Source organism: Ochlerotatus camptorhynchus, unplaced genomic scaffold, assembly GCF_037179485.1.
Source record: "Ochlerotatus camptorhynchus isolate MF236.1 unplaced genomic scaffold, CSIRO-AGI_Acam_v1.1 ptg000190l, whole genome shotgun sequence".
Lineage (NCBI taxonomy): Eukaryota > Metazoa > Arthropoda > Insecta > Diptera > Culicidae > Ochlerotatus > Ochlerotatus camptorhynchus.
In genome coordinates this window covers 135,842-147,876 of record NW_027040680.1, presented here as the reverse complement: position 1 = coordinate 147,876, position 12,035 = coordinate 135,842, and the positions used below count along the sequence as shown (strand labels likewise).

The following is a 12,035-nucleotide window of genomic DNA, read 5'->3' as shown; positions in this document are numbered from 1 at the left end:
TCCAGCGATTTCGGTAGTCTTTGTCGGTGCCATGTGCCACATTGTACAACTACCGTTACATTTCCCGATGGTGGCTGGGTACCAATGCCCTATGTAATAATATCCAAGGGGGAAATAGATCCTCTTCCACAAGTGCGCGGAAAGTCCGCACTGCCGCGGCCTGTGCTGTGTATGTCAAGTTCAGAACAGCCATGTGTTCACATTCGTATTGAAGTTAGGGTTTTGGGAGCAGTGTCAATGGGGCAAGCAGCAGCCGAATGGAATAGACTGAACTCGTTGGTTGGCTTGGTGGTCGAGTTTATCGATTTCGGGCCTTGGTTGAACAAATTTGGCGAAAATGTGACTATGTCGTTCAACACCACCACCACCACCAACATTGCCATCCAGTCCTAAGGAAGAACCATCGACGATGGCAAGTGGCACATCATGCTCGGTGTAATCCAAAGCGGAAGCATTCGATTGTCGGATGATTTATAGGACATTTGGGAAATTGATTTTGTGGATGGTGTTCGGGTGAACCGGTAAATCAATTGACCATATCGGCGGGTAATGGCTTTAACGAGTCGGACGCTATTTATAGAGGCAGTTTCAGTTCTCTAGAAGATCCGGTAAAAAAAATGACCTCGACTTCTATATTGGCATCCATTCTTCTACCACTCTGTTATGGCCTTATGTCCTTAGCATTTCTTGCATTCACAGGTACACACCTAGTATTTTATTCCAAGTTCGGTAATTTATTTCACAGCTAAGTATGTAATGATTTTACCGAAATACTTGAGTCCTGACCGACAAGTTCAATAAAAGCATATTTGCAAGTCATACTGTATGGAACCGTAAATTTTTGCTTTAAGTGTGCTATAATATGGTTGTAGGAATCATCTTAATGTGAATTGTGGACAAATTGAATCCGGTAACTTTCAAAGGATAGAACTTTCGAAAATATAGACAACAACCAGTGGGCCATTTCAGCCTGATATTCCCTGATTTTCCAGCAATTTTCAAAAAACTTCAAAGTGCAGTGTCTACCAGTTTTTTGGGAACACAACCCCATCAGCTATTACTTTCCTCATTTTTTCATTCAATAACACATGGACCTCTAACCCAGTACCATTTCAAATTGAATAAAGCATTCGATACACTTCATAGAATGCAAAAAAAAATGAAGTTCTATCTGGAAGTGCCTTGAAAATGTCTTTATAACAGACATAAGGTAAGGTAAGATATGAACCACGAGATGAAGGATCCAGACACTCCGAGTTTCTCAAGTTTGCTCAAAAGAATGTTGAGGTCTGCTCGGTCAAATGCAGCCTTGAGATCAGTGTAAACCACTTCCATTGTCCGAACGCAGAGTGACACGAATTCGGTCAAATTGGTTGTAGCTGACCGTTTTGGGTAGAATCCATGCTGAGCCGTGGAGATATAATTTTTACAAGAGCTGAAGAGCGCCTCATTGATGATGATCTCGAATACTTTGGAGCAGCAACATAGTGATGTGATTCCTCTGTAATTCTGGACATTCCTTTTATCACCTTTCTTGTGGACGGGGAACATTTACGAAAATTTCCACGCCTCAGGAAATTTACTCTCCTGTAGTGACAGATTAAATGACTTCACCAAGGGAGTGAGCAACGACTCCGAGCACAGCTTCAGAACGAACGCAGGAATGCCGTCGGGCCCGGCAGCAAACGAGAGTTTCAGCCTTTGAAGAGCTAGATTGACGGTATGTTCACTGATGTGAAACGGATGGAGCTCAAATGCATCTGTTGGAGAATCTCTTATGGTAATCGTGACTTGATTTGGTGATCCGGTTCAGGTTCAGCGGTTTGCTCAACGAGACGAACTGACAATGGCAAACCGACTTCGTTCTTTTTAGAGTTTACAAACGACCAGAAACGCTTTGGATTTCTGCGAAGAGATGATTGCGTACGGAAGACATATCGTCGATACAGGAATCTGTTGCATTTCCTATAATCGATACATGCGCGGTAGAACTCCTACTTCGTAATGTACGAACGATGTTGGCAGTATCTTCGTAGCGATTTAGCCCTATACCGTTTCAGTCGACGTAAGTGACCGTTAGACCACGGTGGCTTTGGTGCGGGGCGGGCAATAGGTACAAATTCAGCCATGATATCCCAAATCATAGGACTAAAATATTCAACGGCATCGTCAACACATCCAGCTAATTCTAATGGTCGCCAATCGATACCGGAAATAGCATCACTAATCGCAACATAGTCGGCTCGACGGAAATCCAGTGTACGATTATTTTCGGAACAATCCTTAAAAACGATTGGTGCTGAGAGAGGTTCATCAGGACGTCTAAAGCAGGGTGGTCTGCACCAAGAAAGATCAGAGGTTCTATGGCTTCCGAAACGGTGCATGCCAGAGTTGCAGCTTCGTTAGACAGAACAAGGTCTAGGTCTATATGGAAGCGAATACATCATATCAAGAACCGGTACGGGTGGTGTAGTGGTAGGCGTGACTGGGGGCGATATCCTACGTAGGTGTGGAAGCTGCCTTCCAGCACATTCGATTGCCGTCAATGAATGCATGACAATAGATGTCCGTCGGTGATTGGCACTAGGTTGCGGAACAGATACCGACGTTAGATAAAGGAAAGAAGAAGAAATTATATCAAGAAGACTGGCAACTATGCCAGCATTCAAGGGAAAGATACAATAGCGCTGTGCTTGAGCTAAGGTGTAAGCAACGCATAGTAAAATGAGCAAATACTCAAAACGAATTTATCTTACATCCAATATAAGGCTGGATTTATTACATCATTTACATGTGTTTCATACAACAAATGTGATGGCAGCTCTTGCAATCGACTGCAGCGTACAAGCAAGATTTACAGAATGAATATTTTTGTTAAAAACCTTCCCCTTCAATGTCGTCTAGACGCAATGCATTTGGGAAAACACATTTTGTACGAAAAATAAGCCAACATTAAAATAACAAAATTATTTTAAAAACATTTTTTTTTTAATTTCACTGAATCAAGCTAAGAGTGTACCCAAGTAACACATAAAACATCTTTTGAAAAAGAATTAGAACGGATTGTTGTATAAATGTATTATAAGAGATGCAGAAAACATCCTACGTTATATATGAGGTTTAAGGATGTTTTCTTCATACTTCTTCGATTCAACATTTTCCAAAATAGTTTTCTTTTGCTTTTATCTTAAAATGTTATTTGAACGTGCATCTTACTGTTTTAATACCACTATAAAACTTGTCGTATACAAAATCAATCCAGATTGACGTAAACATTGACGGTGCCATTGAGCCGGACTGTCTCTTCATGCCGTGATTGACAGTTTCTTATGAGGTATTCGGAGGTTTGTTATGAAGAAAGTTGAAAATACTTTTTTATGACATCTCATAAATTAATACAATTGAAAATGTGCAGGTTGTCTTATAAGAAGTTGAAAATACGTTTTAATAACATTCTGGCTATTAGATGTACGCTTTGCTACTAACAAAACGTCTTCATGACGGATCGAAGGCGTGTTGAACGAGAAAATAATTTTCATGCCATTGGCAAGAACATGATAGATACTTATAACAAACCTTTCATCAAGCGGTGTTGGTCTAGTTAGGTAGAAACAAGTCTACCACGCCAAGGACCAGTGATCGAATCCCATGCTCAAGATTTTTTTATTGTTTTTTTTTGTCGCTGGTTTTTATGATGTTTCCAAAATACATGTTATAAGACCAGTATTTAGTTGTATAAGCTCCGCGTCTTGCGCTTTTTAGGTTGTATAAATGTATTAAATGATGTATATTAAAGTATTAGTGATTCTTTGCGTTAGTCATTACAAAGTATTTTCAACTTCTTTATGACAAGCCGTGTTGCTTGGGTATAGAACAAGGGGTAGTCACTCCGCACACCAATCTTGGGTCAACATTTTTCTCAGTGTGCCGCAAGTGTACCGTTGGTGTGCCGATTATTCTGGCAGTACCGGGCATAGACCGCCGCGATGTTTCAAAAAATACGAATAGTATGGTATATTTGGCAACCCAGCATTTCTGATAGCTTGAATGTTTAGGTTTGCAATCGAAACGGCCCCGGAAATGTCGAATATCGTGCTCGATAAGGATTTCTTCTACCGACGAAAGATCCTCTACCTTAGCTGATGATGATTCGCTGCAGAAGGTGGATTGCATTCTGACGGCGGTGCGTAGACGAGGAAACCATTTACAGCAAATCAACCTCGCTGAAGACTTGGCTGCTGGGATACGAGCTGATCGATACGATTACGGTGCTGTGCGAAAAGTCAATCTTTTTGCTGACCAGCAAGAAGAAGGTTGATTTCTTGAAGCAGATCAAGAAGGACGGTCAGGTAGCAGCTTGAAGTTCAGTGCATTCAGTGACAAGAACTATCTGGGTGTCCGTTACAAGTCCTACTACTCAAATGTTGTCCGAACGTTGCTGGTCAGAAGTACTACACACCTTACTGCTCAGCCTGGAAGAGCAACTGCTGAAGGTGATGATTCCGGGCAAGAAGCTCTCGGAGGTTTTCGACGTCGGAATGGTTTATGCCCAGAAGAAGGATTCCAATCTAAGACGTTCGGTTTTACCACCGGGTTGGTGTTCCGGGAGAATTCGATCGTTGTACCTCAACAAGTGAAATTAAGTTTAAAAATTGTAAGTTAATTAGGTTGCGTAGAAGCAATAAAAATTCCGTGTGATTGTGCCGTGCTGAAATCTCACCTCAAATTTACAAACGTCGCATTGGTGGTAAGGCTACAGTTGTTACCCTTCATCGCCATCAAAGCATATCCTTCGTTGCCTCAGTAGTTGGAGCAGGAGTTCAGTAATCTTCTCCTTTGAGTTTTTCGTATCCAACCATCAGCACTGCATGATCCAATCCATCCAAATTGCTCTTGCATTCCAGTTCGTAGTACACTCCATTTGCGTAGTAGCTGAAAGACTTGTGACCGGCATCGATAGCAATCGACAGCCCTCCGACATCTACATTTCGAATTTAAATGTGAACCGAGAAGTGAATTGCTGGTCTGAGTTTTTCTAGTATATTCAATTAGAGTATGTTTCTGAAATACACAGTCAAACAGCACATAATGTTGTGCACAACTACAATGACAGCTGACCAGCAGTGTTACCATTTTATTTAATGAACAATCCAATGCCTACGAGATTGTGCCGAAGGTGTGCAGATGGATGTGCCCGAGCTATGCCGAGTCTACTTTCTGCACACTGTGCTGAGTGACTTACCCCTTGGTACAGAATCATTGTGCACTGTAGCAAAAGAACGTAAGAATTCCATAAGAACCAATTTTGAATATTAGCCACAAGAAATCGATGTGAATTTGTGAATTTGCCTAATGAAAAATAAGGTCGACAAAAAAAAAATCATTAAACGGAGCAGACCGATCCATGCACGTTGATATTACGGGTCCTGTGTCTGGACCACTCGCCCGTCAACGCTAGGGAAAATGGAATGACTAATAGCGTATAAAAGCTACCTTATGTTAGACGAAAATCTTTCATAAGTCTTGCTTATGAAATTAATATGTGTCGTTCATAAGTCGAGCCTTATGGAATTCTTAAGTTCATTTGCCTCAGTGTAGTAAATGGTTGCGAGGATAAGTTTATTTGTCTACATCACGGTTTCGCCAGAGCAAGCACGTCGAAATTTAATCCTGTACGCTCGAAACGAAAATCCCGGTCTATCCGCTCCTGGCAGTTTTCAATCAAATTCCTGGGCAGGTGGACCGGAAGAGTGCCCCGGAAGAATGTAAAATCAAAAAGAAGTCGAAAGTCCCCAACAAGTTTCTTATCTGGCAAGAAATCTGCACTTGTGGGCTGAAAAGTGAAACTTGCGCCGGAGCAGCATGATATGGATTGCCTTTTTGGCTGGACTTGGCAAGCCGTGGTACAGCGAAAATGAGGCCACAGTGGTTCCCAAGGAGATGAAGTCGGCCAATACTCCGGAACTAAGGCCAATTGAGTAATACTGGTCAATTGCGAAGTACATACTGAAAAATTTACCGGAAGGATTTCAAGCGGGAATTGAATTTGTCAACCAAACAAGTGGTAGCAACCCCAAGTAACCAAAAGTTCTGATAAAAGGCTATTTATGGCTTACGCAGCTTGGTTGAAGGTGGTCTATAGAATTCTTAGCAGCCTCATTTTTAAGTCGTTATAAGAACTTGAAAGTTCCGGTACCATAATTGAAGTGCATTCTAAGCAGCCTCTGGCGGAACTTGAATGGAACTTTCAGAAAATAAATTAAAATAGGTTTTTTTTTTTGTCCTCTACACCAATAGTTCGCACTTTTATGAAAGTTATTTCTAAAGGCAGGTATTAAATGTGTATTGATTTATCAGCATTAGTAGTAGTAATGGAGCTGTTTGAAGAATTAAACACAGTCCTTCGGCGTGAGAGTCTCAGCACAATCCGCTACGTCATCTGAAATATATTTAAGAGAGCTGTTGTCCCGCCTATTGTTGGAGTTTTCTGAGCCACCTGACTGACTTGAATACGAAACACAACACCTTGATGAATTTTAAATTGGTGTTTGCCCGCATGGTATTCCATCACACTTGTGGCGCACTGGTGAGCAATCGTAGATCGCATGCCCGAATACACGGGTTCGAATTCTGTGATCATTTCATATTTACGTACATTTAATTTTGTTACAAATAAAGACTTGTGCGGATTGCTTCATTTGGCTTGAAAGTTCTGTCGGAACTTTATTTGAACTTTATGGAACTTGAAAGTTCTGTCAGAACTTTATGGAACTTGAATGTTCTGTCAGAACTTTATTCGAACTTTATGGAACTTGAAAGTTTTGTCGGAACTTTATTTGAACTTTATGGAACTTGAAGGTTCGGTCGGAAGTTTATTTGAATTTTATGGAACTTGGAAGTGATTTTAATCGTTGAATGCAGAACTTTTGGTTACTTGGGAAGGCTCGTGCAAAAGATGATGGGTCGTCGCAACAAACATTGAAGACTGAATAAGAGCTTTTTCAGGCAAAAATATGCTTCTTCAGACAAACAATAGCTTATTCAGCTTTTAATCAGCTCAAATTGTTTTTTGGGGTGTACGAAGAAAAAATCGAGTAATAGCTCATGGTAAGAAAGAAGAATGAAATAAAGGTCTTACAACAAGCATAATACCTACTCATGTATAGTTGTTACATTGAATTATGAAAGATAAACCGCATTTTTGAACCCCAACAAGACTTTTGCGACCGGAATTTTTCGTGTTCAACCCGTATATCAACTCAATCTCATATTTGGTCTGGCCAAAGTCCGCGCTCGATTTAAATTTTTGGAATATTGTATGGATAAAAGTCAAAGAGAAAGAGAGAGATAAGGGCTCTGGAATGGCCAAACATGAATCACCCTGACCGGTGAATTTCAATGACAAATCGGGACAAGTATACTTCGCTTTCTTTTCGAATAACAAATAAGATTTTAGACACCTTGTACTGGACTAGGACTTAGGATAAAGTCACTTAGAAGACATGATAATAAACGAATTTCACAAATTTTGAATAAATTTAAGAAAGTATTTTAGAGCAAATTTTCGAGGAAGTTTCATGATGAACAACAACTCAGTTGTAAGGTTTCATAGTCAAATATGTGAAAAATTCCATGACGATTGTTGAAAAGTAAGAGGTTGTATCCAAGACACGACCGTAGATATGACGTAAGATTACGAAAGGTAGTTATGATATCACAGCAAAAGTATAGTAAATATTAAATTGATTTCTTAACTCGTTATCAGTGAACAATTTCGATAGGTTGAAATTCGGAAGCAATTTGAGTAACATTGTAAGTTTTATCGAGGTTTCAAAGCATTCTTCAAGTCCAAATCATGGTTTACAGAACCCTCATAAAACCCGAATTGAATTTTTTTGAGGTACTCTGTCGATGTTCATGAAGCCAAGCCAAGCCAATCCTGGACAATATGTCTTAGATTCAAGCTCTAACTCTTTAGCCATTTGTGGTCCTTAAAAGGACCAATGGGTTGGAAGCTTGAAAGCTAGTAAAGAACAATAGTGTGGAAATTTTTCCTCGATGTTTTTGGAAATGATAGCGGTGTGGAAATGAAATATGTAGGTATTAGGGAAAACACATCAATCACAGAATCTGAGCCTACCGGACGGCACCTACGCTTAAACGTTGTAATGCAAATTTTTAGCCCCTTCTAATAAGGGAATTCGGCAAGGTTTTTTTTTGCACAATACTCTTAATAGGAGGGGCCTAGAATTTGCACCAAATGCATAAAGATTGGTACCGTCTTGCATGCTCAGTGCTTGGTATCAATATTTGGTGACTGTGTTAGGGAAACCACTTTTCCCATCACGGAAACGCCTCGTGTTTTTGATGACAAAATTACGCATTTACGTGCACAAAACGCACGGAATTTTTGTTTTATTCAATAGATAATAAATAAGGATCGTTTTGTCGTGATGGTTAAGTAATGCTGATCTATTAGGGTGTTTAACACGGATAAAGCTGGCGAGCAGTATGTTACTTGGAACTCACAAACAGGCTGCTTTTTCATGATATACACAGTGTGATATTGAATAATCAATTAATTATCTCAACATTTAGTGGCAGACCATTCATAAATTTGGGTAACATCAAAAATTCTATAATTCATATTAAATTTCCTATGCCGATCGAAACAAACGTTATGGCGGCACTACAAGGGTGATTGAGTAAACGAAAGAAACGAATCGTGCGAAGCGGAATGAAAGCCGAGTGAAAAACGAATTGCACCAATACATTCAGGCCTACAATTCCACACCTTCTATAGACCAGGTTGAGCCTTGATAGTTAGCTGCTTGCGGGAACTGACATCCGATTGATGACCTTTTCAAATGTCCAAAACATACTCTTAAACAAATTTATGGTGGTCCTGAAACCCACAGCTACACACGAGGAAACTGATTTCCACCCATAGCGGTGCGGCTTCTTTCTCCTTCTATGGATGCTCATGTGGGCTCTGCAGCTCGCTGCTAGCAGGCTGCCTTTCGTTGTGTACTGGAGAACAATGTTCAACGCCACACGCCGAAAGCACTGCTGCTATTGATGCTGCTGCTGCGGACACCGACGACCGGACACCACCACACACGGTAATTGAATGAGCACCGTTCAGTGATACAGGATCAAATTCGATTTTTAAATCTGTGTGTTTTTCAATAGTGACCTATTGAAAATTTATAAAGTCTTTATTTTATCAGATGGGTATATAAATTTCCAATCGTTTGGCTTGTTTAGAATTAAAATCCATCTACTATTGACAGAGTTATATGTGGTCAAAACCTGACCTCTTTTCGTAATGCGGTCGATTTTGGTTTTTTGAAATTGCACTTCCAATATGTTGCCAAAAGACGTAATCCTACGTCAAAAGGTCCAGGATTTGTGAAAAATACTAAGGGAATAGAATTTTGAGGGTGTGGTAAATTTTCAGAGGAATTCAGAGAAGAACTCCCATAGAATTCTGAGCTAAATGCTGAAGTGAATTACCTGTGAATTCTAAGGAGAGATTTAGCAAATGGAGCGAAGTTTCAGTGAATTCTTAGAGAGAAATAAATTTATATTCAATAAGAATCTGAGGACGAATTTTAAGATTTTTTTTTATTATTCTGTAGAAAATTCTTGGATTGGTGTGTTCAAGGTATTCCCAGTGAAAATCTCTAATTTATTATAAGAGAATTCAGAAAAGAACGTTGAGAAGGGAACTGATTTTCAGGGAAATGTTTGAAAGCAATCCATTAAAATTCAGTACAGAGTTTTGAGCGAATTTGTAACGTAGGTAAACAAATTTGATGAACGTAAAACCAGATTCATGATCTTTACAAAATGCTGCTTGAGACTGCTGCTGTTCAATCTCATTCGGTTTATCCTTAATTTAAATGCATACAGCACAATCGATAAATATCCTAAATTCCTGGAAAAACGGAAGAACTGGGAAATTACTAATCATTTTCACTTGCATAATTCCTATTTAGTGTAAAACGCTTATAAAATTGCGCTTTTACGTTAAATCATGTCGGTGTCATTCCTTAATTCATGAGGAATAACTGCACAGAAGACACCAAGACACGATACAACGTCAAAGCGATTCCGCACTTTGGAGGAGTCCAGTTTCAAATGCAAAATACAATAAGAAAAATCAATTCAATTTTTCACGTGGAAAAGGTTTGTTGTAAAACTAAAATTTGAGAAATAAAAATTGTCTAATTTATAAAATAATTTGCCATAACATTACATTTTACAGTTTTACATTTGATTGCAATATTTTCACACAGTAGAACACAATTCGATAATCTTAACTAGAACTTAGCCTAGGATCTTAAATTACCCAACACCTGTCATCTGAACCAACCTGGTCGCAGTCCCAATCCCCGCAAGCGTAGAACTTTCGTCGACAACAACAACAATCATCTCCACAGAGCAATCACAACGATTGCAGCAACAGGGCTATCCGCAGTACCCATTTGAAATGTAAGACAATTAGAATAGAAAGGAAAAATGTGTACTCACCATCGGATCCCTCGGCATAGGACCCCTCCGATGGAATTTTAATTTCGATGGGCTCATGCAGCGCCACTCCTCCTTCCGCTGACGATGAAGCCGATGTTGACGACGTTGAAGCCGTTCCGTTGCTGCTGGTGGTCGTCGTTGCTACTCCCAGTTCTTGTAGGTGAACCACGTCAGCACCACCACCACCAATGTTTCCAGCACTGGGTGAAGCCGAACTGCACGAGGACGACGGATGCAGATCGATCAGTGCGGCTGCAGCCGCTGCCACCGTGTCGGACATCAGTCCGGTGGATGTTCCTGGTTCGGAATCCAGAATGGAAACAGCAGCAGCAGCGGCGTCAAACGGGGATGACTCTTCCGTGTTGATGACGATGGTAGTGGTCGTAGTCGTCGTTCCGGAGGAAGTCGGAGCATTGCCCGATGAGCACGATGTTGATTGAACGAGGTGATGTTGATGTTGGTGGAGTTGGGCTTGCTGCTGCTGCTGTTGTTGTATGGTGTGATGCTGTATGGGGCGAACCTCTACCGGACTAGTTGTGGTGGTGGTACTGATTAGGGGCTGGTTGGTGATGATGATTTTGGTTGAATGGATTGGTTGGGTCGATGTCATGACCTGTTGATGGTGCTGCTGCTGCTGCTGCTGTTGTTGTTGTTGTTGATGGTGATGGTGTTGGTGGAAAGAAGGTTGTTGATGATGATGCTGCTGCTGCTGATGGACCAACTCGTACAGGGAAGAGGATGCGTCCTGGACGGTTGGTGTTGTTGTTATCAGGAGATTTCCGTTAAGATGGGTTGCACCACCCCCGCCGGATATGGCGCTGCCACCCCCGCCACCCCCTCCGCCATTGATGTTAGCGTAGATGATGTTGGTCGGTTTGGTGGAAGAACTGGCCGTCGATGAGGCTTCTTCGTGCATGGTTGCTTCACTTATCTTCTTACTATAGGTTCACAATTTCACAGAATCTTCTTCGTAGCTTCACGGGTTAACGGTAAATAATTCTACTGGCTTTTTTTTTACTTTCACTGCTTCGATTTGAACACTTTGCTCTACGTTATGTTGTAGGGGGGAGATTTTTCAAAATTTCGCTACGGATTTGGGTTGAACACTTTGGATCTTTGTACTAACGATTCGAGTACGCACGCGAGACACTTCTTAGTTAGCCCGATTCCATCAGGTAGCACTTGACTGAATGACAACGAGCAGCGCTGGCCAATGCCAGTGAGGATGCACTCCGAAAACCACCCAGATTGTCGGTCACCCGTTTTACACGGTCACACACAGACACATATAAGCACAAACGCTGGATGGATGCATCCACTACTAGCTGGAATGCAGGTCGTTCCCGAAATATGCGCACAGGAGAGCCTCTGACTTCCCGGGATGCAACAGGAACAGATGCAGCAGCAGCAGCAAAACGATGACAAGTTCAGATTGCAATATATAGTTCAAGGTCGGAAAAAGGAGCACAAGTGCAACCGATTGATGGTACATACACCGA

The 12,035-nt window shown here is 41.0% G+C and overlaps 1 protein-coding gene across 1 annotated transcript in view; it reads right to left on the bottom strand.

The window, feature by feature from the left end:
- ftz-f1 (ftz transcription factor 1) overlaps nt 1–11,731 on the bottom strand; it is a 524,702-nt gene extending 512,971 nt beyond the window's left edge. Inside the window, exon 1 of the mRNA XM_065223300.1 lies at nt 10,537–11,731. Coding sequence (XP_065079372.1) covers nt 10,537–11,452 — 916 coding nt within the window. The 5' untranslated portion in view covers nt 11,453–11,731. The remainder of the gene's footprint in view (nt 1–10,536) is intronic.
- Nucleotides 11,732–12,035: the final 304 nt, after the last annotated feature.